Source organism: Dendronephthya gigantea, unplaced genomic scaffold (assembly GCF_004324835.1).
Source record: "Dendronephthya gigantea isolate DGI-Jeju-01 unplaced genomic scaffold, DenGig_1.0 000043F, whole genome shotgun sequence".
Taxonomy (NCBI): domain Eukaryota; kingdom Metazoa; phylum Cnidaria; class Anthozoa; order Malacalcyonacea; family Nephtheidae; genus Dendronephthya; species Dendronephthya gigantea.
The window spans coordinates 880,340-905,737 of NW_021163053.1; the positions used below are offsets into that span (position 1 = coordinate 880,340).

At 36.0% G+C, this 25,398-nt stretch overlaps 1 protein-coding gene across 1 annotated transcript; it reads right to left on the bottom strand.

Annotated features, from left to right (window-relative positions):
• Nucleotides 1-530: 530 nt before the first annotated feature.
• Nucleotides 531-24,411, bottom strand: LOC114527312 (tyrosine-protein phosphatase Lar-like). Its single transcript, XM_028548972.1, has 33 exons — nucleotides 24,053-24,411; nucleotides 21,733-22,029; nucleotides 21,123-21,428; nucleotides 20,360-20,902; nucleotides 12,053-12,349; nucleotides 11,311-11,607; nucleotides 10,801-11,097; nucleotides 10,100-10,278; nucleotides 9,113-9,446; nucleotides 8,479-8,865; nucleotides 7,848-8,153; nucleotides 7,470-7,573; nucleotides 6,938-7,260; nucleotides 6,514-6,778; nucleotides 6,314-6,362; nucleotides 5,917-6,046; nucleotides 5,851-5,855; nucleotides 5,697-5,819; nucleotides 5,496-5,587; nucleotides 5,247-5,334; nucleotides 5,056-5,132; nucleotides 4,649-4,685; nucleotides 4,435-4,532; nucleotides 4,166-4,285; nucleotides 3,828-3,985; nucleotides 3,590-3,725; nucleotides 2,995-3,141; nucleotides 2,697-2,787; nucleotides 2,447-2,523; nucleotides 1,948-2,082; nucleotides 1,746-1,871; nucleotides 1,486-1,640; nucleotides 531-987 (listed from the first exon to the last, which is right to left on the bottom strand). The coding sequence occupies exons 1-33, from the start codon at nucleotides 24,129-24,131 to the stop codon at nucleotides 783-785; spliced, it is 6,063 nt and encodes a 2,020-aa protein (XP_028404773.1). The 5' UTR covers nucleotides 24,132-24,411; the 3' UTR covers nucleotides 531-782.
• Between the last annotated feature and the right edge of the window lie 987 nt (nucleotides 24,412-25,398).

Consider the following 25,398-nt stretch of genomic DNA (forward strand, 5'->3'; position numbering starts at 1 on the left):
GTAGTATTTTTTGGTAATTGATACCTTGCCCTTGGGCAAGCGAACACCCCCCCCCCCCGAACACACACGGACGAATTTGGCGAGGTGAGGGATGAACTATTGGATTAAAAATTAAGTCTCGAGTGCAAAACACCACGACCTACCACTTATCGCCATTTTTGTTACTGATTTTAGAAAAGAACTCCACGTAACTCAACATGTTTTTATTACTTTACAATAATATTCACACATCTGAAACAAGACCGTTTCTTCATGCAATGCAGTCTTCGCATGTAGGCACAACCGGCTGGTAACTCGGATATTTTGACCTAAGGTACTTTTCGAATAGTATTTACCGATTGGACAATTTGCCGCTAAACATTTAGTGAAACAGTGAAAGCACACTTTTAAAGCCCAAGCCTTTTTGTTCAGAACTCACAAGAATACGCCCAAGGTGCTTGTTAAAAGTGCCTATCAGCAAATTTTAATAATAATAATACAGCGAATGGATCACTATATACAATTACATAAAACCATGATACAACTAAACGTTTAAAACATGCATTGATTTGCATTGACCCTTATATATTATATTTAATATGGTCATCGGTAACCCAACATTTAAGCATTTTAAAAAGCAATTTATTTACATAAAAATGATTATTAAGCTTTTCTAACGTATGTATGAGGAATGTCAGAGAAATAATTTTTATTCTTACATATTTTGCTAAAGCATCTAATTGTTCCGGCTAGGTGATTCACCTTAAACACAATTCCATAGATTATTCTTCCGTATATTGACATTATGCCGTAATATGATCAAACGATGATAGGTACTGTAAAGCAGCCTCATAACAAAATGCGTATTCTTCCAAAGTTTCCACCATTTGAGGTCGTTGTTCACGAAGCTGTCTGGCAGTTTGCAGCAAATCTACAACACCTTCAGCGCGCATGCGCTCTACGACAATACTGAGGGCACAGAACACGCCAGAGCGTCCAGAGCCAGAACTGTTAAAAGAAAGTTGCGAGAAGCTTACAGAGAGCATTTTTCAAAAAAACCTGAAATTTGCGGGTAGATGGAGTAGTTTGATATACTGGTGCCGGTTGTACGAAAGCAGGATAGGGCTAATAAAGTCTCTCAAAAATTGCCCGTTGTTCGGTATAACCTGACTCGAACCTTTTGAAATGATAAATTGATGATAATCTTTAAAAATTTTTAGCTCAAAATCTGTAGTTTTAGTGCCTTTTACTGTTCTTTTACAACGGTTGAATATCTCCTATTCGGTAGATAGCGTTATCCAGCCTTCGTATAACCAGGCGTGCAACCGACCCTTGCAATCTACGTTTGTTAGCTTCCCGATACATTTGTCTAATAAATGTGATGGATATTTATTATTTAATATAATTTCTAATACAAATCTACAAAAGAACCATTTGTACATTCAACATATGTATTTATATGAAATAATTACTTTCCTCGTGAAAAGGAAATTGGGTTCAACTTACCTGCAATGAACAACAACAGGGCCTCTGGTTTCATCATTATTCCGCGCTGTATGAACCTGACCAATCAGATCTAAGATTGCTTTATAGCTCTGAGGTTTCCCGCGGTCCGGCCATTTCCGCAGCTGGAATAACTTGATTAGACTTGGACACGAGCTCTATTTTAAATAAAAAACCAGTCATGTTAATTGGACCTTAAATTTTTGTTTAAATTTTTATGTGGTGTTTCAAAAAATATTTTCTCAAAAGTCAATATGACTTACCATCATGTCGTTCACTTTGAACTGTCTTAGAGTAAAGTTTGGTGTTTCTTCCACGGAGACTGGGTCGACAATATAGAAATGATATTTGGCTGATTGGTCGCACGGCCAGTACTTCGCAGACATCTCCTGAACAAATTATAAAAAAAAATTTTAAAATACACCAGGAGAGATGTTGTGAATCAAAAGAATCAGAAGACTGTACCTCTTCATTTTCCTCCGTTCCAGAAAGCATAACCACGATGTTTGACTTCTTCTCCATAATCATTCGCCAAAAGTCTTTGACAGTCTCTTCAAGAGGACTTTGTGCAGCAATATACGTTCGACGTTGTTTATAACCCTGGGATATATCAGGTATAACTTAAGGCCTATTTAGACTACACGATAAATTACATGCAATTATCATTCGGACGGATGCAAAAGAGGGCCTATGCCACAATCTTCATTCATATTGTTTGTACGTGTGTTCATACGTTCACATACGCCAGGGTACGAATCGTATACGACAAATCGCATAGTGTAAATGGGCCTTTAAGATAACAAGATAACGAATAACATCACAGAATACAATAATAACTATCTAGCGCCTACGAAAATTAGTATTTTGTTGTTTTTAATCAAATCGTTTTGCGCATGTTAATCGCATCGTTTTGCGACCGTAACAACATGCTTCAATGAGTACCAATAATTAGGTTGAAACTTACATCAATATAACTAGCATTAATATAATTTGATCCATCAACACCACGAACTGGGACAAGATCAACTCTTGAATGTTCATCTAGGAACATGACGTATATCACGTTTAATGAAAAATTGCGAGTAAATATCTGCTTCAATCAGGGACTGGGACATTTTCCAGCGAACTCGATTTCAACAATAGAGGTTGTTGGAAATGGCAAGGTTATTCAATAATGTTCTAGTTTACTCAAGTTAGAAATAAAAACCACTTACATGGTAGGATCTTTGCGTATCTATTCTTTGATTTGTTGGCAGCAAGAATTGCAGTGATAAAGCGATGTGTATGGGTGAATACACTCAAATGCTGTTGGAAAAAAGTACATGAAGTTAACGGGAAGATGAAATTGTTACATCTACGTTGACTTTCTTATAGCTTTAGTGATAAATAACGGGAAACTATGACTCTAATTTTCGTGTGCGTCTTCTTACAAACGCAATACTAAATGAAATCAGGTTTTTTCAACCAGGATACGATAGTTTTTAAAGAAAAGCGACTCAGAATCCACAATACCTTGAAATGCTCCTCTAAGCCCGTTGTTTCGTTTTCGCCAATTTCATTAAGTTTCTTGTAATATTGTGATAGATCAGAGGCATGGATTTCAGTATTTCCAAATAATACTGCCTCCATTAATGTCTCATGAATAAATATATATTGTTCCTAAAAACACGAGATAAAGTATATATCCTCGATTTTTTTGATCAGTGTTGGAGAATTTTATATATGCAATTTGAAAAAGATGTGCAACACGTTGTCCTAGAAATAAGTTTGTGCTCTTCATCCCTGTTTACTTATTAGCGGAGTGACGTTAGGTTTAGTAAAGTAGATCAGTCTCCTTCTATATTTCATGCCAAGAAATAACTTTAAACGTCACTCCTACGGTCCTACCGACGTCTAACTGCCAAAAGATAAATACTTTTAAGAAAGGTTTTTGTATGTTGTTTTGAAACATCTTGAAGACCTCTCTTGTCTACAATCCCAAATAACTGCATGTGCATATCGACCGCAGATTCAGATTGTTCCGCGAGTAAAGAGTAGAGTGCCTATCAACACTAAATTAAAAACTTTACTGTTAAATTATCCTCCATGTGACATTACATTACGTTACCTCTGTTTGAACCATGTGATTTCTCTGGGATCGCAAGAGGGTCACGTGACCATACACGTCAACGGTTTGTTCTCGTCGTATTCGTTCAAGCATGGAATCGATGACGATAAACACTCCAGTTCTGCCAACACCAGCACTACGAGTAAGAAAATATATCAGAGCGTGAAAGGTTGCTGTATTCATAAAACGTCAGTGAACAATATTGTCTCGAGTTGTTCAGTTTCAATCAAAATCTCACCTGCAATGAACAACAACTGGTCCAGCGTCTGGTGGATTTGCTAAACGAACTTTTCTTATAAAACACAATAACGACGTTGAATAATATGGCACTCCATGATCTGGCCACGCCGTATATTGATACTGCTTAATCTCCTTACACTTGTCGGTTTGACCGTCCTTAAAAATATTTTGAGAGTTTAGGAACAACCCAAATTTTTCTTCTGGGATGTGAATGTTTACGTATATATTTCGCCATAAGTGGTACCAGCAATGCTACCAGCCAGATATAACAAGCGATGAGCCATAATAATGACATGTTTCATGCATAATAATTATTTTTGAAATGACTATATTTACCTTGTATAATCTAAACGTACGAACTGTGTAATGAGCCAACTCCACTGTCTCCAACACGAGAACGGATATATTCCCAAATTTCTCGGAAGATTGGTTGGGCCAATATTGGTCACATTTTATCTGAAAATCAAATGACTATGATTTGGAGCAACAAATAATACGATGCTGATAACCCAAATTCGTATGCCCAAAATGTCATGTAATGCCCAATGGGTCATTGCACACGTGTTGCCCTTGCAGAATGTTATAAGTTGTCATTAAATACTTACCCTTCCCTTCTCTTGTAAATTAGTCATCATGACTATTGTCCGGGTATTTTGTTCCCATATCATTTGCCAGAAGTCATTTATTGTGTTGGTTAGTGGGGCTAGAAAAAAAGTTATTTAAATACAAATGAAGAAATTCCACAAATGAGGGCCTCGTTGTTTTACAATTTCTTTTTATGTACATAAAAAAAGAGAAAAACGTTTTTTACAAACAAACCTTGTGTAGCTATGTATGCGTTAGGTTTTCTATATCCCTAAAAACGAAAAAATAAGCGAAATTTAAGGATCCAGATACAGGGTAGTTTATGTGTCATCTTTTGCATTTAAAAAAGCATATTTAGACTTGAAGATTCTTGAAGACATAGTTCCAGGATTTGCGAAGTAATTAGGGAAATGTCAAAGCTAGTGAGACACTTATTGATATAAAAACGGCCATTAAATGACCAACAGTCAGTAAAAATCCTAGTCTAGTGCCAAACCCTCTCAGGTGCTGGCGGATGAAGGTCATGCTCGTATATAATGTGTTTTATTTGCGTTTGAAATAAGGCAGAGGCACATGTTTCGTAATCAAAACGACATTATACTGAACTTGAAGTAAGGCTTCGAGATACGTAAAATACTCACGGCCATGTAATTAGCATTAATATAATCTGAATCCAGAAATCCGTTTGTTTTTTCTAAAACAACTCTGGTATGATCATCTAAAATATGCAGCAATGAAATCATGAGATGCGTGAGTTCAGCCATTTTAGTCTTATATACATGAACGAATTCGTTTATCGTTAGTACCCTGATTAGTACAAGTGAACACTTACATGGTACAATGTTGGGATAACGATTTTTAGATTGATTTAAATGATGTGCAGATACTTCTGAAATGAATGTCATGGCGGGATCTATTGACTAAATTGAAAACAATCAGAGACAGTTAATAAAAACGGCAATCATGACAAATATTTCGCAGGAGCTGGTGTATTGTTAAATAGGGTGTTTTTGCAAAGGAGACGATAAAGTTCGTCCAAGCTGCATGCAGGTCGAAGATATAGATAATTTGCCGGACAAACCTCGTACTCTCTTGTGAAATTATTATTGGAGCGTAATTGTTCAATATGTGAACCAAGCTCAGATGTGTGAATTGGAGGATGTTCTCGCATTCCTTAAAAAAAACACACGTTTTTTCAGCAAAAAAAACAAAACGTTTTTTCAGCAATCCCAGTTTAATTTGACATGTATAGTTGAGAATAGAACTATCCGTTAAACTGTACCTGCAGTTTCCAGATTCAACCGCTGCATTTCAACCGGATCACATGGTGACGTCATCATGGGAAGTTGTTCCTCATGGATCATGATCTTCGGGGAATTTGGCTTACGTTCTCTTCGCTCGACGCCTGGTAGAATTAGTTAGACAATAAGCGTCACCTTGGCTCAAATATTCCTGGTAAGAAGTGAAGCTTACATACAACCGCATAGAAGTCATTTTCTCACCTTCTTGAAAAAAAACATATGACCACAATAACTATGACCAGCACCACAACACCACCAACTACAGCGATCAACAATATATTGTTCGCTGGCGTCTCGTTACCAGCACCTGAAGTATGAGCTGATTGCACGGCTGTGAAAAATGCAATTATGTCAGTACGTGAATATCCAGCAGAGTGGAATCGCGTTGGTCATATTTGTTGCTATTGATTCACCTTGATTGGTCTAACTGCATGATTAACCCCCAAAACTGATTGGTTGACCCTCGTCGAGATATAAATTAGTTAATATTCACAATTCATGCATAGGGATGATTAGAGTTGCATACACGAGTGTGCCATACATTGTATGGGATGGAATTGCTTTCAAAAAAATTAAAAGAATATACAAATATACATACCTGTGAACTCGACAGGTTCAGTAAATGCTGTTGATGTTTTAAGACAAAGCTGTAATATAATATTCAAACATCTCAGAAAAGAGGAGAGCATATAGAAATTCATTTGAGAAAATATTCATGCATTTATTTTTTTAGAAATGATACGTATTGTTACGTATTTGCTCTTTTAAAGGGTTGTGCCTTCTTGAAAAAATACATACCGAGTTTTCGTCAAGCACGCAAGATTGGATAGAAAACGCATAAAAATTGCCCAAGGTTAATCGTTCGTTTGTATAACCATTTTTAATCTCTCCTCGACCAATTTTATAGGAGGTCGGCACAACACTTGCATCTAATTTTCCGGCAATGTAGACATTATCGTTGGGATTAATAGCGCGACGTGGCCTTGATTTCTTGATAGTTTTCAGCTTTTCCCGTGCTTCCAATAATGATTTACCAAGACGTGCAACATAAATCAAGTAAAAACTATAAACGAAATAACAAAAAAAAAACTTTGATATCATCTAGCTGCATGATAATGTAGATGGAAAAAGCTTTTAAATGGGATTACAGAGACCGCCTGATGGAGAGGAAAACTTCAACTTTTCTATTGGGACTGATGTAAGAGAATTATGTAATACATACCTGATTGGTCCGTTTCTCTCCGAGGCGGGATGTATAAAAATTGGTATGTATTCATCAGTAATATCATGTTTTGAGATGTTTGGCTTAGTAAATACCGGTGATGAAAAAACTTTGGTTTTAATTTTCACCTCTTGGGATTCACTTATCGTGCTCGATTGACTGACGGACACGATGGTTATGATATATATGGTATTGGGTTCTAGTCTCTGTAAGCTGGCAGAGTTTCGACTGCAGCATTTGACTGTCTCGACTTTTTCAGAAAACTCAATTTTAACCATTTTCTTATCAGTGTTATTGAAGCTTTTCTCGCCACGATACGAGATCTGCAAAAGTTATAAATGAGCCCGATATGAGGCTTGCATACAAAATAACGGACGGAAAGCTTTGTAATGCAAATAATGAATTGTTAAATAAAACTAAATAAAATTAAAATATGCATTCCGTTTTTGTCATTTGTAATTCATAACCAGAGGCTAAAAGAGATCCGAAGTTCTTTTACGATATCAGAATGATGAAAAATTTAGTCGTGTACCTTGTAACTGCTTACGGCGGATGTGTCCACAGGATTCTTCCATTGTAGCTTGACCGCACTTGAGCTTTCCACGTCAACAGAAAATTTGCTTACTGGTAAGGGAACTAAAAACATAATTATATCACATGACTTAGCTAAATCGGATGGCTGTGATCTGACCATCGATTATAGGACAAGACATTTTAGAAATGTATCAACGCGTTTTTAACTATAATTAAACTGGTTTTACTATAATGTTAGTATTTGTTCACATGAGATATGATCTGATACTGATTACGATAAATAACAGATCACATCATAGACAAAAAGGCTTTTTTCTTTCAATAATAAGTTCTTTCTTTCAGAAATTAGTATATCAATCTTTTCCGCATCACTTACGGTCGTAATCCAGCGTTTTTCCCAAAATCGGTTTAGACAATGGACCATATCCCGCAATAGTTGTCGCAGTAATAGTAAACCAAAAACGAGACTGGGTGGTGAGAAGTTTGTCCACATACATTTCATTTACATTTTCACGTATTTCCTTCACCTTCCATACTGCTGAATACGTTGGGTTACTGAGGTAAACTTCTACTCTGTATCCAATGATACGGCCATTCGGTATTGACGGAGGACTAAACTTCAAGCGCACAACTCTCGTACCCATTCCCTTTGCCTCCGTCAAAGTTGGTGAGTCGGATGGAGCTGTTTTGATAGCGGAAAAAATCAGTATTGTTAGAGATGTGATAAATGCATATGTCGTTTGAGAGCCAAGCTCGGGAATAATATACAAAATTTTAGAAAACTTTGACGATTCGAGCAAGCCCCTTCGTCGTAGTAGCTAATCGTAACTTCTAAACGTTAACACACTACTGCTGTTTAACCTTTAACCTGTTGCACTGATGAAGATGAAGGCCCGGGTTAACGGACCGAAAGCGTTGCAGTATTAAATACTTGATGAACCTACAAGCTATATAATTCACTTAAGTGGTGTAAAATCAAAACATTGTATGAGAATGAGTCATCCTACCGGCTTCCTTTGTTTTGTGAACGACCCTCGTAGAAGGACCTGCTCCAGCCACTGTTTTAGCCAGAATCCAAAATTGATATGACGTGAATTTCGCTAAACCTCGTAAGTCAAACATTGTTCTATCATCAAGATTCTTAACTTTTTTTGAGCCTGTTAAACCGGTTTGTAAGTAGCTCAATTTATAACCAATTATTTTGCCATTTCGTTTCCATTTCTCTGGCATGTCCCACGTGAGTTCAACAGATGTGGATGTGAAATTCAGGACTCTGAAATTTAGGGGTGGGCCTGTTGGTTTAGCATCATCCATACGATGCCACGCTTCACGTTCCGTTGACCAGCCACCGACATTCCTTACCGATATTTTAAAAACATACCAAACACCGGGATCTGAAATTGTAGAAGTTATATTCGTAACATAGAAAAAGTAATAATGAAGAAGTAATATAGTTTTTAGAAATATGCAGGAATCTGAAAGAGAGGTAGATCCACCTATACCCAATGTAGTATACACTGATGTAGTTGTATTTGTGATTCACCAATCACCGCACTGTCGAGAATCAATCACATTTAAGAAATATTTACTTCATATTACGATCAGAAGCTTAACAAGAACCGAGTAACCTATGATACATACCTAAATTAGTGGCGCTATATGTAGTAACTGATGATGGAAAAATCTTCTTAACATAATTTAGTTTCTTAAGCAAAGTCTTATTGGTAATTTTTTCAATCTCCTTCGCGTATCTCAATTTAAACTGTTCAATAGCTTGAGCTTTGCTTGTCCAATTCAGAGTCACTCCCAGTTGTGGAGCTGGAAGTTTCTTTGAGACTAAAATTGGTGGAAACGGAGGTGGTTGCTTCGTCTTGCACAAAACAGGAACGGTAAATTCACTATTTCCTTTAACCGATTTTAAGGCGATTAGGAATTCGTAGTCTTGCTCAGGCAGCAATTGATTTAAGACGATATGCTGCAGAAAAAAGAAATAAATAAAAAGATCAAGAGGATGTTAATATGCTTTTATGCATTGCGCTTTTTTCGAAACAATCCATGAAACAATCTATAGTAAAATAGCTACTTTGTGGTTCCTAAGCAGACCCAATACCCCGCTCAATTGGGAAATGGCTATTATTCAAAGTTATTTAATGCTTTTTCTACGAGGCAACAGGGATGATGCGAATGTGCCATAAAAATGTCGCGAAACACCCTATTTCATCCTACCAATATTCGGATAATATACGAATAAACTTTTCGGCCGCGCGCACGTGCACCCAGGAAAAATCCTGGATGCGAGGTTGTAAACTCGTTAATAGCGAGCTTAAGCAAGTGACGTTTTTGACAACGCGTACGTTGACCGGAAGTAAAGTTTTTATTTTTCACCAATCACAATCCTTGACCCAGTCTTTTGGCGTTACTCATGCCGTTTGTGTTGTCAAAAACGTCGCTTGCTTAAGCTCACTAATAACAATACACATAAACCAATTTTATAGTAACGAGAAGTGTTTGCATACGTCTCCTCGTAGCCTGAACACACGCAGACCTTCGTTCCCCTCGCTGCTTTAAAAACAATAAATTTTAAACCATAACGATTCCTGAGATTATTATTACATGTTTAATACGTACATTTCTATTTGCAGCAATATCAATACTTGTATATTTCCGATCTTGCGGTTTCCGTCGGTAGAAAAAGAGGTAACCAGTTAATTTAGCACCAAACGGAGGAGAAGGAGCCTTCCATTTAACGATTATTGCGGTCGAATTGATGGCTGTTGCTGTCAAATTTTCAGGAGTTTTAGAAGGTACTGAAAATGAAAGTAAAAAGTATGTAAAGGTAAATGACGAGGTGAAAATGTCAATTGATAATAAAATTTTAATAAACCTATAGTGAGCTCTTTTTATACTTTCCACTATTATATCCGAGTCATCTTTAAAACCTTTAATTCTGCTCTTTTAAACGCATAGTTATTTTGATTTAAACAGTTGGACTCAGGTGAGGCTAATCTGAGTTACTGGGCAAGGCTGAAAAAGAGACTAGATTCAGTACTAAAATATCACACGTTCGAACCGTCTTGGCCTAGTAGCTTAGTGAGAAGAGCATTGGACTAGAAAACCAAAGATTGTTGGTGCGATTCCCTCCGTGGTCAGGCTTGCTGGTTGGTAACTCAGAGTATAGCACCATCAGAATACTAATTCACCTGAGTTATACACACATATCAGATATCACACGTTCGAACCGTCTTACCCTAGTAGCTCAGTTGCAAGAAAATAGGCTGGAAAATTCGTTGGATTATTATCACAATATTTCGAGTTTCGTGCTAACTTACTTGTTTCGTGCGTTGTCACTACAGCAGAACTTGTATATGGTCCTTGTCCTTTTGACGTGCTCGCAACAACGTCGATATGATAGACAGTATATGCTTGTAAGTGGGTAAGAGTGATGGATAGTACTGAATTATTGAAAGATTTCTTCACTGATGAATCTACGTCGGCGATTTTGTATTGGACTTCATAGCCAGTGATCGCGCCATTCCTGTCTTTGAGCGGCGGCGGGCGCCATGAACACCGGATACGACTCTCATCAATAGCACTGCAACTGAAGTTGGTTGGAGGAGCTGAGGGAACTACATTAAAAAAGCAAACAAAAATACTAGAAAACTAGGATTCTACTACATTACGAGAACACTCTAAGTTCAAAGATGTCAAAAGTACCCCTGAAAGACACTATTTTATGGGGGCAGTTTGCCAGTTATGACCCTTCGCTTTACGGCAACAGAATGAGTGCGTTACAATATTAGCAACCTTGTTGTATTGACAATCATCATGACATCACTTACCATCCTCCCATGTTGTTACAAACACAGGGAATGATGATGGCCCAGAGCCGACATCAGTTCTGGCAGCGGCATCAAATTTATACGTCGTGGCAGCTCTTAATCCAGTTACTACTAGGACAAAATCATCCGGTGATTGAACTCTCAGCTTTTTACGAGGTCCGTCCAAGGAATTATTGTAGTAAATATCATATCCCACAATGCCTTGACCACTTCCCTCATAACTAGGCTTTTTCCACGTTACCTTAACTTTTGTTGAAGATATAACTTTGGTTTTTAGATCTTGTGGGTTGCTAGGGGCTAAATAAAAAACAACAATTAATACACCGCGTGTTATTTGTATCTATACAAAACACTTGCTCAACCTTAATCATGCAAGAGGCATGCATTAAATAAAGGCTTTTCCATAGCGCCAACAGGACTTAGAATTAATTAGATTGAAGCCCCATTTACACCAGGCACAATTTTTGTTACGGTACCAAAAAAATGGTAAACTCCCAAATAAATCGTCAAATTTCAACCGTGGCAATTTAATCCGTTTACACTATGTTCAATTTCAGTTTTAGTAAGGATAAAATTGAGAATGATGAAATTTGGAGTGCCTAAATTGATGATCAAAATTCCATCCGTACCAAATCTAAAATTGCGCGTAGTGTAAATGGGATGTACAACATCTTCGAAGATGATGATGCAAGGATATAGAGGATGGGATTTAAGAAACCTTCGCTTGTTATATTCAACTTACCTCCCTTCAAAGACTGAACAAGATAAGGTTCAGTTATTGGACCCGCCCCGGATCCAGTGCTAGATGATACTCTCACGGCATACCGGTGATCTTTCTTAACACCACTACTAATCTTTTTCGGAGAAGATATTGCGGTTGTACTTTGCCAACTATCCCAAGATTTCTCAATTTCTTCACTGTAATATATTCTATAAAAAATGATCCTGCCATTTGGATGTTCGGGTGGCAGCCATGATACTTCAAAACTTCCAGTTTCAGTCGACTTTACAGTGACAGAACGTGGTGCGCTTCCAGGAGCTGAAATGAATACTGCGATTAGTATACTTTATTTTAAAATATCATATATTTTTTAACACTGGTAAATCAAGTATGCTTCTTAATTAGCTTAATGACAGAATCTGTCGGAATATTGACCAAGCACAAAAAATCACCACAAGCATGACTCCTAGTCACCTTTTGGAACGTTTGCGCTGTATTACTGATCACCGGGGGCCGGTTGTTTAAAAGCCGGTTAGCTTAACCTTGGGTTAAAGCAAATCTTTACATTATTTTTTACTCGCTTGTTTCCGAAGTTGAATATATTTTCTCGTAAATATTTTCTGGGCCGATAAAAGTAATATTTTTAATAGTTTTAAAACGAAAAGTGGTTCGGAAGCATATAAACTAAAACAGTGGATTAAAATCTATTCCAGGGTTAGCGTTAACTCAGCTTTGAACAACTGGCCCGAGATGTTAATTTTCGAAAATACTGGGAGACTGCACGTGGCACACTTATGTTTTATGACGAAATTCGTGCACAGCTGAAACGCGGTTTCAGATTACACTTTGATTACTTTCAGATTACAAGCTGGCTTGTGAATACATTAGTGATTAGTGATTACGTAGATCATTAAAAAGAACAATGATTTGACAAATCTAGTACAACCTACAATACATCATTACATGCAGGTAGTCGCTAAAACTTGCATACGAAAAAATTGAATTGAAAGATGTTTTTTAAAGAATATTTATTTTGCTTCAATATGAGGCTACACGATACATCTGTTGTTACAACTTCCATGTGAGATTACTAACAGTAGTAATTAAATAATAAATATTTTCATAAATAAGGATACGTAGAGCTAAGTATAGCATATAGATATTTACAAAATATTTTACGGCGAGAGTTTTTTAAGCTTTCAAAGCCTGTTCTATTTAGTTCCATTTTTTTGCGCCGTTAATGCGTCAGCATGACTTCTTCAACGATTTCTCTGTAGTTTTGTTTTGGTGTATATAATACATGTTAGAGAAGGATTTTTATATAAAAATACTTGACCATTGTATAACAATTTGACAAGATCTAAGTTCATAAATATAGAAATAAATAACGATTGTTCAGAAGGGTTGATTGCCCCAATCTTCGATGTATCATTGGCTTCACTGTTCACCCTTGCACGCGCATGACGACAAGCGATCTTAGACAAGCCAGGTTTTTTTCTCACATCAGCATGACTTCTTCCACGATTTCTTTGAAGTTTTGTTTAACAATTGCTTTGCATGTCATTCTTGTTTTCAACGTAAGTTCATTAACTGTGTCTGTGTTCTTGCAACTGCTTCCACTGACACAAGGACATTGATCACCCATGATCTGTCGGAACACGTTACATTTATTTCCTTCAGGAATGAAACGTTTACATCTGTTTCTCGACGTACAACATTCTCCAACGCCACAATCAGAACTTGATTCACAACGTTTGTGTACTTTGCTTTCAACGATAGACACAGTTAAGACAATAATGAAAAATAAAATCATTTTCTGTATGGACATATTCATTTTGTTCAGATCAGATTAAATGTAATTTTAATGATCACTGGTCAAGGTCTTGGATTGAATGATGTCTTTTGTCAAAATTCCCATCTTTTATACTTCAGGGAAATATCAAAACAAAACATCTTTATTGCCCCTAGCGCAATTTTAAGTGTAAATAGTAAACAAGTTTCAATCTACGGCACGTGTGGCTCCTCGTGCGGTAGCTTGTTTACTATTTACATTTAAAATTAAAAGTTCTGACAATTGACAAAAGCATCAACAAACTATTTACATCAAAACAATGTCCATGCATGACCAGCAGCTTACGCAATCGTGTTGATTTATTACAACCAAAGAAACTAAAAACATATATATCTGCATGGGCCCAAACCCATGCAGGCAGCCATCACATGCTTAAGATGCATTCAGGTGATTTTTTGTTTTCCTCAGAGAAAATATTATAACTATGATATAATTATTATATAATATAATTATTATAATAATTATTATTTTTTGGGCGAATGTAAAAAGGCTTTAATATTATTTCGGAATGCAGAACCAATACAGCATTCAGGTACTTTTATAATCTATAATTTTATAATTTTATTTCCATCCTAAGTCTCCATCATACCAGGAAAGAAGTTTTACCTAGTGACTTGTGTTTTGCATAAAAGCGCATGCAAAAACACTGTTTTCCGCCACCGAATGTTTTTAAATTTTTATCTCCTAAAATTATACTGCCTTCACAACACCTCTCAGAAATTGCTCGTTTGTTTGAGAATATTTTTAAACCTTATTTAACGAAATTTTTATCTCCTGTCGAAAAAGAATTACAAAAAATGAAAAAAACGTCCGGACAGGTTCTCTGACGTTTCCACCTTCGTCAGGAAATCCCTTGATAAAGGTCCTAGAGTTAACACGCCGAGCGGCTTTTTGTCCATTTTTTTTGCCGCCAAAAATTTGACAAAGGACGACCAAAAGGAACGAAGTCCCCAAAACAGACCATTCTACAATATGGCTAGCCTTATAACAATCATTAGAGTTGAATATAGGGTTCAAATGTGAACCAGCTGTAAGAAGGCCTTCCTATTTTGAGAATATCCTTTTACAAATCGCATGCATTGACATTATTTTGCAGTCGAATTTACCATCGACAGTTAAACCTGTAGGGATTTGAACACATTTGAATATATTGCTATCAATAGCTATATGCAACGATATTATTTGATTCACGGGCATGCCTCTGTAGAGAGCTTATGACCATATACACCCACCCAGCAATATTCAAGCTCAATCTTTAGGATTGAAGTCAAGAGGAATGAAGTCTAGACAACTCGATCATTATTTTCTCAACTTCGAAAACATATTACGAACCGTCGTTGTAAAAGTTTAGTAAGTCGTAAATACAGAACAAAAGTATAATAGCGGCATAACATGAGGGAAAACTGGGAAATGACAGCTTAACATGAGGGAAACCCAGGTCAGTGGGGAAATCGTGATAATGAATCTCAAACAACGCCATTATGAGTAAATGAAGAAACTAGGAATTCAAGGAAAGTGCAAAGTTTCCATGCCAATACTCAAATTACGTTAGCCGCAATATTGTCATATTAAATTATAATTTTAGTTGCTCATGCAAAGCGGACGCAATTTTCTCAATTTACTGGGTTCAGCAAAAAATACCATGTCTCTTCTCTTTGTAAAACAACTGTGACTACATGAACTACATGTGTATGATGGCAACAATTTATCAGTAATTTCAAAAGAATAACCAAAATACTTGCGTTGTAAATAATGTAAATAAACAGCGGTGAAAATTATGTCTATGATGTGGATACTTCGACGCGTGAATCGATACGAAACAATATACTTATAATCAATACTTTACACCGCCAAAATTATTTGATTACTGAACAAAATGTCTGTTTTGTATAGTATTAATTATGTACTGTATGCAGAACATATATTTACGTAAGAGATCTATCAATAAATAAACAACCCAGGGTCGTTTCTACGTAAGCTCTTAGCTCATATGGAATAAACCATCCAAATAATATTTGTGTTCGACATAATATATATTCACGTAAGAGATTTATCAATACATAAACAACCCAGCGTCGTTTCTAACTAAGCTCTTAGCTAATAAACCGTCCAAATAATATTTGTGTTTAATTGAATTATCGTAATTCATAACATAAGCTTATGAATTGCATCGATTCTCAAAGAATTGCTCGATTTTTGCGCCCGGAATGTTTCAAGCAACACTCGTCGCTCCTCGTTTCTTTATATCGTGAATATTGATCAAGGCCCGGTGGCACATGCGCAGTTGCGACGTATAAGAAAAAATCGGGTGTTCCAGGGGGTAAATTCCTTTAAAACAAAACCCAGAACACGGAAAAGCAATGCTTCAAAATTTACCGTAACGGGCCAGACAATCATATTTTCCTCAATATTTCTGTGAACTTAGCAAAAGGGATAGAGAAATTATAAATAAAACAAGTTAATAATAAACTGATTTATAAACTTTACATTACTGATCATGGACAAAAAATTATTATAAGCATAAATCAACATACCCCCCGGAAATATTACACTATGACTGACTGACTGACTCTTTCTTGTAAACTTTGCACTAATAAAGATCATGTGGTTGATCGTTTCAAATGAAAGAATACTACGACATTAAGTAGCCTGTTGTCTGCATTTACTGACCACTTATAGTTCAGACAAACGAGATTATTATCTCAGGACACGCCCATTTCTTTTTTTTGTCTATCTGACGATCGTAAAATATCAGAAGTGCAGCGACGCAGCACTCTATCCTAGAGATAGCACATGCACTAGAGTTAGAGCGACACTCTATCCTGGTGAAGGAGAGAAATAACGGGGGAAGCTAAGGAAGAAACATTGTTCAGGTGACGAAAGCGAAATCTAAGGATGATTTGTCCTAAACTGGTCAAATTGTTTTTAATATCCCGGAAAAGAAATTTTACTTGACGAATAAAAAAATTGGCTTCATTTTACTCATTCGCATAATGTACGTCTAACATTAAAGTGAATTTAAAAAGTTAAAGCCGCACTGACTTTTACATCGGTTATACACAGGTTTATTTGGCCATTTATAAATTTCCATATTCCCGAACATTAAGTCTAATACATGATATAATCTAACTACTGATTGTCTTTTCTGTCCTAATGAAACCATGCTGTATATAAATTTAAGCCTGCGCATTACAAAATAATACATCCGATAGCATAATTTATTTAATGTTTCTATCATACAGAGATCTATAGAAAGTTCCGAAAACTGGTTGTGTTTTGTAGTTGGTTTGAGAATATATGACTTTGAAATGAAGTCGAAATATCACCACAAATTGTTTTCTTGTTTTATATATATAACTCGCCATCATTTCACAAGCTTTCCGGGGCATGTTATTTTCCAATATTTCATTTTAACTGTTTGTTGCAAGTTTCAAATAAAGCGTATTTGGAGGTAATGATCATTAGAACTTGCAGCTTGACTCTTGAAAATATATTGTTCTTATAAATACTAAAATATAACAAACGGTGTTTTCCTAAATCTTTTATAGATGTGTTCAAAAAAAACATTTTCTCACACCACACTTATATTAACGGTCTATATGGCGGCAAAAATTAGGCGATGTTAGCGCAACCAATATTTCGCGTCTGCTATGCATCCAGACTTCTTTCAATCTCGTCTTCCTTGTTTATATACAAACTATTCCTGCTTTACGCGTGATAAATTTCAAATTTTGTGAATGGAACTATTGAGAAAAATACCGCCATTCTAGTAATGCTTCATACAAATGTATAAGTTTTCATTACGAATATATATATAACGATGATTTTAAAAAAAAAAGCAACAATGATATAGTCTTTGCACAATATTTATTTTTGTTCCAATGTGAACTACTTGGTGTATATAATATATGTTAGAGAAAGATTTTTATATAAAAATACTTGACTATTGTATAACAATTTGACAAGATCTAAGTTCATAAATATAGAAATAAATAACGATTGTTCAGAAGGGTTGATCGCCCCAATCTTTGATGTATCATTGGCTTCATTGTTCACCCTTGCATGCATGACGACAAACGATCTTAGACAACGCCAGGTTTTTTCTTACATCAGCATGACTTCTTCCACGATTTCTTTGTAGTTTTGTTTAACAATTGCTTTGCATGTCATTCTTGTTTTCAACGTAAGTTCATTAACTGTGTTCTTGCAACTGCTTCCACTGACACAAGGACATTGATCACCCATGATCTGTCGGAACACGTTACATTTATTCCCTTCAGGAATGAAACGTTTACATCTGTTTCTCGACGTACAACATTCTCCAACGCCACAATCAGAACTTGATTCACAACGTTTGTGTACTTTGCTTTCAACGATAGACACAGTTACGACAATAATGAAAAATAAAATCATTTTCTGTATGGACATATTCATTTTGTTCAGATTAGATCAAATGTAATTCTAATGATCACTGGTCAAGGTTTTGCATTGAATGATGTCTGTTGTCAACATTCCCATCTTTTATACTTCAGGGAAATATCAAAACAAAACAACTCTATTGCCCCTAGCGGTAAACACATGCATGCACACTGCTCTACGATGTTGATCACCCTCCTTATTCACGTGCGGTATAAATTGTTTATTAAATATTGTTCACCCTACACCAAAAATTACATCAAGGGATCCGTCATCCGTGCAGATGAAAAGCGTGCTGACAATTCGGAAAACAATGCATTTTCATTACCCGAGGCGAGAAAGATACTTTGTTTTGATATTCACTTGAAGCGTAAAGGATGAGAGTCTCTCAACAACAGACATCATCATATAAACACTTAAGAAGTGAGGTTGTATTAAGGTACGTTTGATCTGATCTAAACAGAATATGTTCCCACGAAAAACGATGTTATATATTTTTCATAATTGTCGTAACTGTGTCTATCGTTGAAAGCAAAGTACACAAACGTTGTGAATCAAGTTCAGATTGTGGCGTTGGAGAATGTTGTACGTCAAGAAACAGATGTAAACGTTTTATTCCTGAAGGAAATAAATGTAACGTGTTCCTACAGATCATGGGTGATCAATGTCCTTGTGTCAGTGGAAGCAGTTGCAAGAACACAGTTAATGAACTTACGTTGAAAACAAGAATGACATGCAAAGCAATTGTTAAACAAAACTACAGAGAAATCGTGAAAGAAGTCATGATAATGTAAGTGAGTTCTGACCAAAACTGAGTTGGATTAAACATCGACAGAAAGTATTTTAACAACAACAGGAAAAATACTTATAATAAAGAGTCATTTATTAATTGCCATGGAGAATGTCCTGTGAACACTTATTATATTTATGTCTTCTGTGTTATATTTATTAACTTACGACCAATATTGTTATACAACCTAAGCAGGAATTTTCATGTGAAAATATTTTGATTTGCACGATGTATCAAGTTATTCATATTGAAACAAAAATAAACAATTATTGGATGAGGCTGAGCATGATATCAAGAATTATTCAGAACAAGGTCAATGTTATACATTTAAAGACAGCAGAAACGATTAAACGAAGTTTATTTTAAAATGCTTATTCTATTTCATAAATGCTTATTTTATTTTCGCGCTCTTTTTGGTTCAAGTTGCTAGCGCGCCAGCGTCTGGGCACGAGAGTCCAATAATTGTTTTTTGGATGCAAGTTCGATCCAAAGAAAAAATTATTGGACGCTGAGCACGTCAGCAGCTGAAATTATGTATTAAATACAGAATATTGAGAATTAACCGGTGCTTCCTGACCAATCAGGAACGACAATACACATGAAACAAAATATACTCCTTTTTTACGGAATTCTTTATATTCATGGATATTTATGGTGTGATCCACAGTTTAACTAAAGACTCGTTGAAAATAAAGAAATTCTAAAGACTGATCCAATTGGGCGATCTATCAGGATCGCGACTTATTACATTCGAAGTTACTATAGGCTGGGTCAATTTCTTCACGCTCTAAATGTAACAAGTGGGACGCACCATTGCATATCAAGAGCGTCGATCACGAATGCGTTTTGTATCGTCCTGCGAGTTCATATGTCTAAGACAAACACTCATTATTCATCAAAGACCAAAGATGTAGACCGTATAAATTCACCAAGGTACAGTATACAATGGGCGGAAAGTACAGTATCTTTGCATGCAAGCAGCTTATCTGTACAGCAAGCTTTGCATGAAAGATATATTTGAGAAAACCAAAAAAGAGATAAGATGATAAATCAGCTAAAGATTAAAAATGTGTGCCCACCCACCGACGTTATAACTTATGAAAGATAAAACTCGCGAAATACACACAGGTAATTCAAAAACGTACGGTCGAAGAAATTAATCTACTCAGTCAACGCGAACAATATTACTCATATAGTACACTGTATACAATATACTCATAAATTGGAAACTAACATAATCATAAACTGTTAAAAGATATATTCCACTCACCAGTTTCTTCAGTTTTCATGGTAACAATTTTACTTCCCTTGCTTCTTCCAACATTATTGCGAGAAAAGACCTGCACTTCATAGTCAGCGTAAGTATCCAAATTATTCAGTTTGTACTCCCTCACGTTCCCTTGTATCTCAGCCACATTCTCCCAATACAAATTACCTTTCTTACGATATTTAATACTATGGTAATCAATCGTTGTCCCGGATCCACCATCCTGCCAGGATACGGTGAGAGAATAGCCTTTTTTAGATTTGGCTCTGACGTTTTTTGGCGCGAATGGTAATCCACTAAGAGTCACGTTGACAGACATTGTTGCGTTACCCAAATCATTCACTGCGATACATCGATATGTTTCAGATTTTCTTACGTTTTTAATCAGAAGATGTCCATTTTCCTCTAATCTACGATGCTTGCTATCCTCCCAATGGATATACGGTTTAGGATAACCAGTAGCGGAGCAGTTCAATACAACGTCGGTTTCCGGGTCAACAACTTTGTTTTTTAGCCGTGGAAGGAACCCGGGTTTCGTTTTAATATCTACAGTAGAATACGACATAAGTATTACGAGTACAGTGTGTTCAAAAACGTGATCTAGTTGGTTAAAACTAAACCCACTGTTTGAAGCCCTAAAATGTATTTAGCAAACAATTTAACCACGACTATATTTGACAAATATGTTCTTTATATATAATACACTTGACAAATACAGTTTGGAACCGACGATATTTTATTGTGATGAAAATCTTTCTCTACTCACAGCTCGGTATCACAACCCAGGCTCTTGGGAAGATTTGCCCTTTGTCATTTTCAGCCATGAAATCATACCCCCCTTCGTCTGCGACCTGAGCATTGGTGATTCTTAAACTGTTATTTTTCAACAGAGTGAATCTGGGATTGCTCCAATCAAGCAATTTTCCATCTTTAAACCACGTAATCTTGGGCGCAGGATTTCCACTTACATTCACAAGCAAGGTAAGATTTGTGCCGACGTCAACATTAAGATTGGGATTATAACGTGCTAAAGGTTTGGGAATTCCAGTTGGCAGGGTGGGGTCTGTTGGAACTGAAAGGAAAGAGGAGGCATTTTGTAAAAATATAGAACAATAGACACGCCATAAAATTTTTATATTTCAACTACACTATTGCTAAGATGAAGCAAAGGTTTGTCATAATAAATAGTATAAAACTCTTATCTATGAAACAAAAGCTTCGAAAGATCTGAATATTCAACTAAGGGAGTTTCTATTGTTTTATAGACAATTTTTTTTTTAAGTATACTGTATCAGGTAAAACAGTAATATTGACAACCGAACTTTGACATACTGCAATTAACAGGCACTGCATATCGTTCATATTAGAAAACTTACCAAAAAAATTGCCCAACACATGAAGATTGGCAACGTCAGTAACAGGAGGATCCACCCCATTGTTAGCTCGACATTCCAGCGTGCCATTATCGAACAAGGAAATTACTGGACCTAATCTTATAATATACCCTCCTGGGATTTTACCAATCTTAGCTCTAGAATCTTTGGCCATGTTCTCTCCTTTGCCATTATACCATGAAACTATTGGCACTGGATTTCCAGTAACGAAACAACGAAAAACGACATGTTGACTCCTATACTGGGTTAATTTCTTGGGTGAAACTCTTACACTCAGACCTGTCAAGAAATACAGACACATATGGTTACAAAGTTAAAAAAGGCCCTGATTTCTATACTTGTTTATATAATCAGGCTATCAGCTCATATACGACTCGAGTTCGCAGAATAACTGTTAAAAGTTACCCTTGCTACTTTCATAACATTAATTGAAGTGCCAAAAAATCCATTTTTAAACCGCTAATGGCTGTAAAGTCAGGATTCGTCATTGGGCAGATACTTGGGCTGGTTTTCCACTTGCAGAGAAATAGTTCGATAGCAAAATATTTGCATATTTTTATTTTTTTTAATTAAGAATCATGGTAATCATTCACATTTTTGGTATAAGTATCTCTTTGAAAAAACCATATCGCACTCAGACAATTATTTTTTACACAGAGACTGTGGAGCAGTGCGAAAAAGAGAGCCTTAGGTGGCCAAATTGTGAAAAGCATTTAAATAGGAAATAATGAATAAATTCTCATTGCATTTCTGGGACTTTTACATACTGAAGATTTCAAAATTTTCTCACTAGGATTTTCCCCAGGAAGCTCCACCCTCTGCCCCTGTCAAAATGTTGCTCTGCAATCCCTGTTATTGTTAACAGTTGTGAGTCACTGTTCACTGTTAGTTCATTTCTAAATTTAGTGGCATTAAAATTTAAAACATTCAGTCCCAGTTTCCTAACAGTTTCGTGGGTTTACGCACAATATGTCATAGATATGTGCACAATATGTGCACAATGCTAACACCAGTAGGTACCTATAAAATGCAATAAAATCCATGCAATATTGTGCGCGTAAAGTTAGCGATGTTTCAAAAAGAAACGGTTTTAAGCTGATAATATGGATACAATTCTTTAGTATTAAACAATATTTGGTCTATGCTTATAAATAATTCTATTTTAAAAAAGCATGATTAAAACAGCGGGCTGCACTCGCAGAGTATTCGTTGTACATCATGGTAACATCATGGTGCATATTGTACACGTAGAACGCAGTATAAATTATAAATTCCTGATTACAGTGACGGACCTCTAAAGTAAAATCATGTTTGTGCCATTATCTCAACGACTATTTGTATGCAAATTTCTAACGCTATGCAAACTATCTGCAGGTGGAATAACCGCACGGGAACGCGATAGTATACTCGGGTTATATTTCGCCAGAGATATAGCAAATTATGTTTCCGCCCCCAAGCCCAGAATTAAAAACAAAACAGCAACTTTATCAAAATGTAACAAGGTGGGATGCAAATCCGGTGGGATGCAAATCCGATTCGTATATCATACACTGAATTTCAGTTGTTATAAAACCGAGAACATGGGAGCGCAAATTGTAAAAGCAAATTATTGACAGCTAAAAGGCAATGTGATCTCCAAAAGATTTGCATTAAATAAACACGACCTTATAAAAGCTTCACAATCAGGTTATCGCAAGAATCTTAATGCTTGTATCTATGAAGGAACTTTACTAGTAATATCAATGCATCTAGAATTCGCATGCTCTTAGTGGTTGCCGCATGTTAAATTATAGATAAAACCAAAATTATCTGCTATTAAAATGACGATTATGACGTGAATAGCGAACAAGGGTTTAATTGGGAGCATTTTTATTGTAATTCTATCAAACAAGTGTTGCTTCGGGAGTAAAATTGTTCGATCAAATATCATTACTTCAAAGCATACGGTTGACTGCCTGCCAACAATACTATTATGGCTTGCCACATGAATTCGCGAGGCTTTGTCCAAACAATAAGTTTTTCAAAATTTAAGCGTACCCGGCTTAGGCGGCCGAAGGCAACACAGAATTAGCTTTCATAATTTGTGGTTTTTCTCAACAAGTCTAAGCACTTTTAGGCACAACTAAAGTGTTCTTAAATCACCTGTTTCCGTTCTTTTAATTCTTAAATATAGTTTGAAACTTTCGCACAATATTGTTTATCAACAAAGCCCAATCAGGCGAACGTTTAGGCATATTTGCAAGCCACCATTTACTATATCGCATGCCTATAAAAGCCACAGGAAATTCAAAATTTCACTTACCTGATGAGTTTACGGCTGCGGAGAGATAAATGACGAGGATTCCCACGATTAATATACGAAACCCGTTGGATATTATCATCTTGGTTGGATGTCTATTATAGTTTGTAGAAACACAACTGTCGGACTCAGCTAGCCAGTGCAGTCACAGAGTAATGTAAAGTCATCACCAGACCACTAATATTCAAAATTATTCAACAGTGAATACTTGAATGAATACCACAATGTCTGGTCGAACATTGTTACGGAAAGTACACTTTATTTTACAATTATTTCGTTATGAAGTTTCACGTCTATAAACGCTGCTACGCACTAGACCTGGATACATTCGTGATTCCGTCAATATATCAAATATACATAATACATTATATACACAACATAATCACAAACACTCCACGTGATAAATGCTAGAATACTATTGGCTGAAAACCTTGGCACGAGATAAGAGAACTACACAGGCTTTTCCGTCGGTAATCGGTATTACAAAGAACTATTTCAAAACTGTATTATAGTCTATTCTCTTAGAATATAAATTTATATTTATATTTGTCAGAACGAGCTGAAATCATAGCTGTATTATACAATTACTGAATTAGTTTTAAAAGGGTTAGTTTTCTGATATACAAGTATTGAGTTAATTTTTCTGGGCGTTGAAAATTGAAAATTGCATTCAATTTCAATTGCATTCAATTTCAGTGTCAAGTTTGCTACCAGAAGTGCAATCAATTTTCGATTTTTTTCCGCGAAAACACAAATTGAAAATTGATTGCATTTTTAATTTTGTACAAACACCGTTTATAGAATAAATTAAAAAATGGTGAAAATCTGCAACCATAATAAAAGAAAATTTCGAAAGTGTGATTTTTTGTTTCAAATTTCGTCTTATAGAAACATGAAAATTAAGGTCCGAAATTTATTTTTATATATATTTGCGGGTCTGTAAGATTTAAATCAATTTTTCAGGGGACATAGAAGCCAAATAAAAGCACTTGAGAGTATTTTATACATGCACTCCGCGTACTTTGTGTGCATATATATGAGTCATTGGTACTTTCGGTATATATATATGTCACTGGCATCGTGTAGGTTTATCCGTTGCTCTTCGTTTATCGTGTAGGTTTACTTCACTCGTGACGAGTTAACACTGTCGTGTAAGTTTATCAATGATCTCCAATGTTCCTCCGTTTCTAAAGCTCGCCATTAAACGCAAACATACATTCAACGCTAACAAATCATTAGACTTGGTTGCGGTCAGTGCATGCCTGTAGCTTTACTTCGATTGGTGTTGGATAAAATCTGGAATATTGAAATTATTCCCTTCAAATCCAGATTCCCAATCCCCACTACTA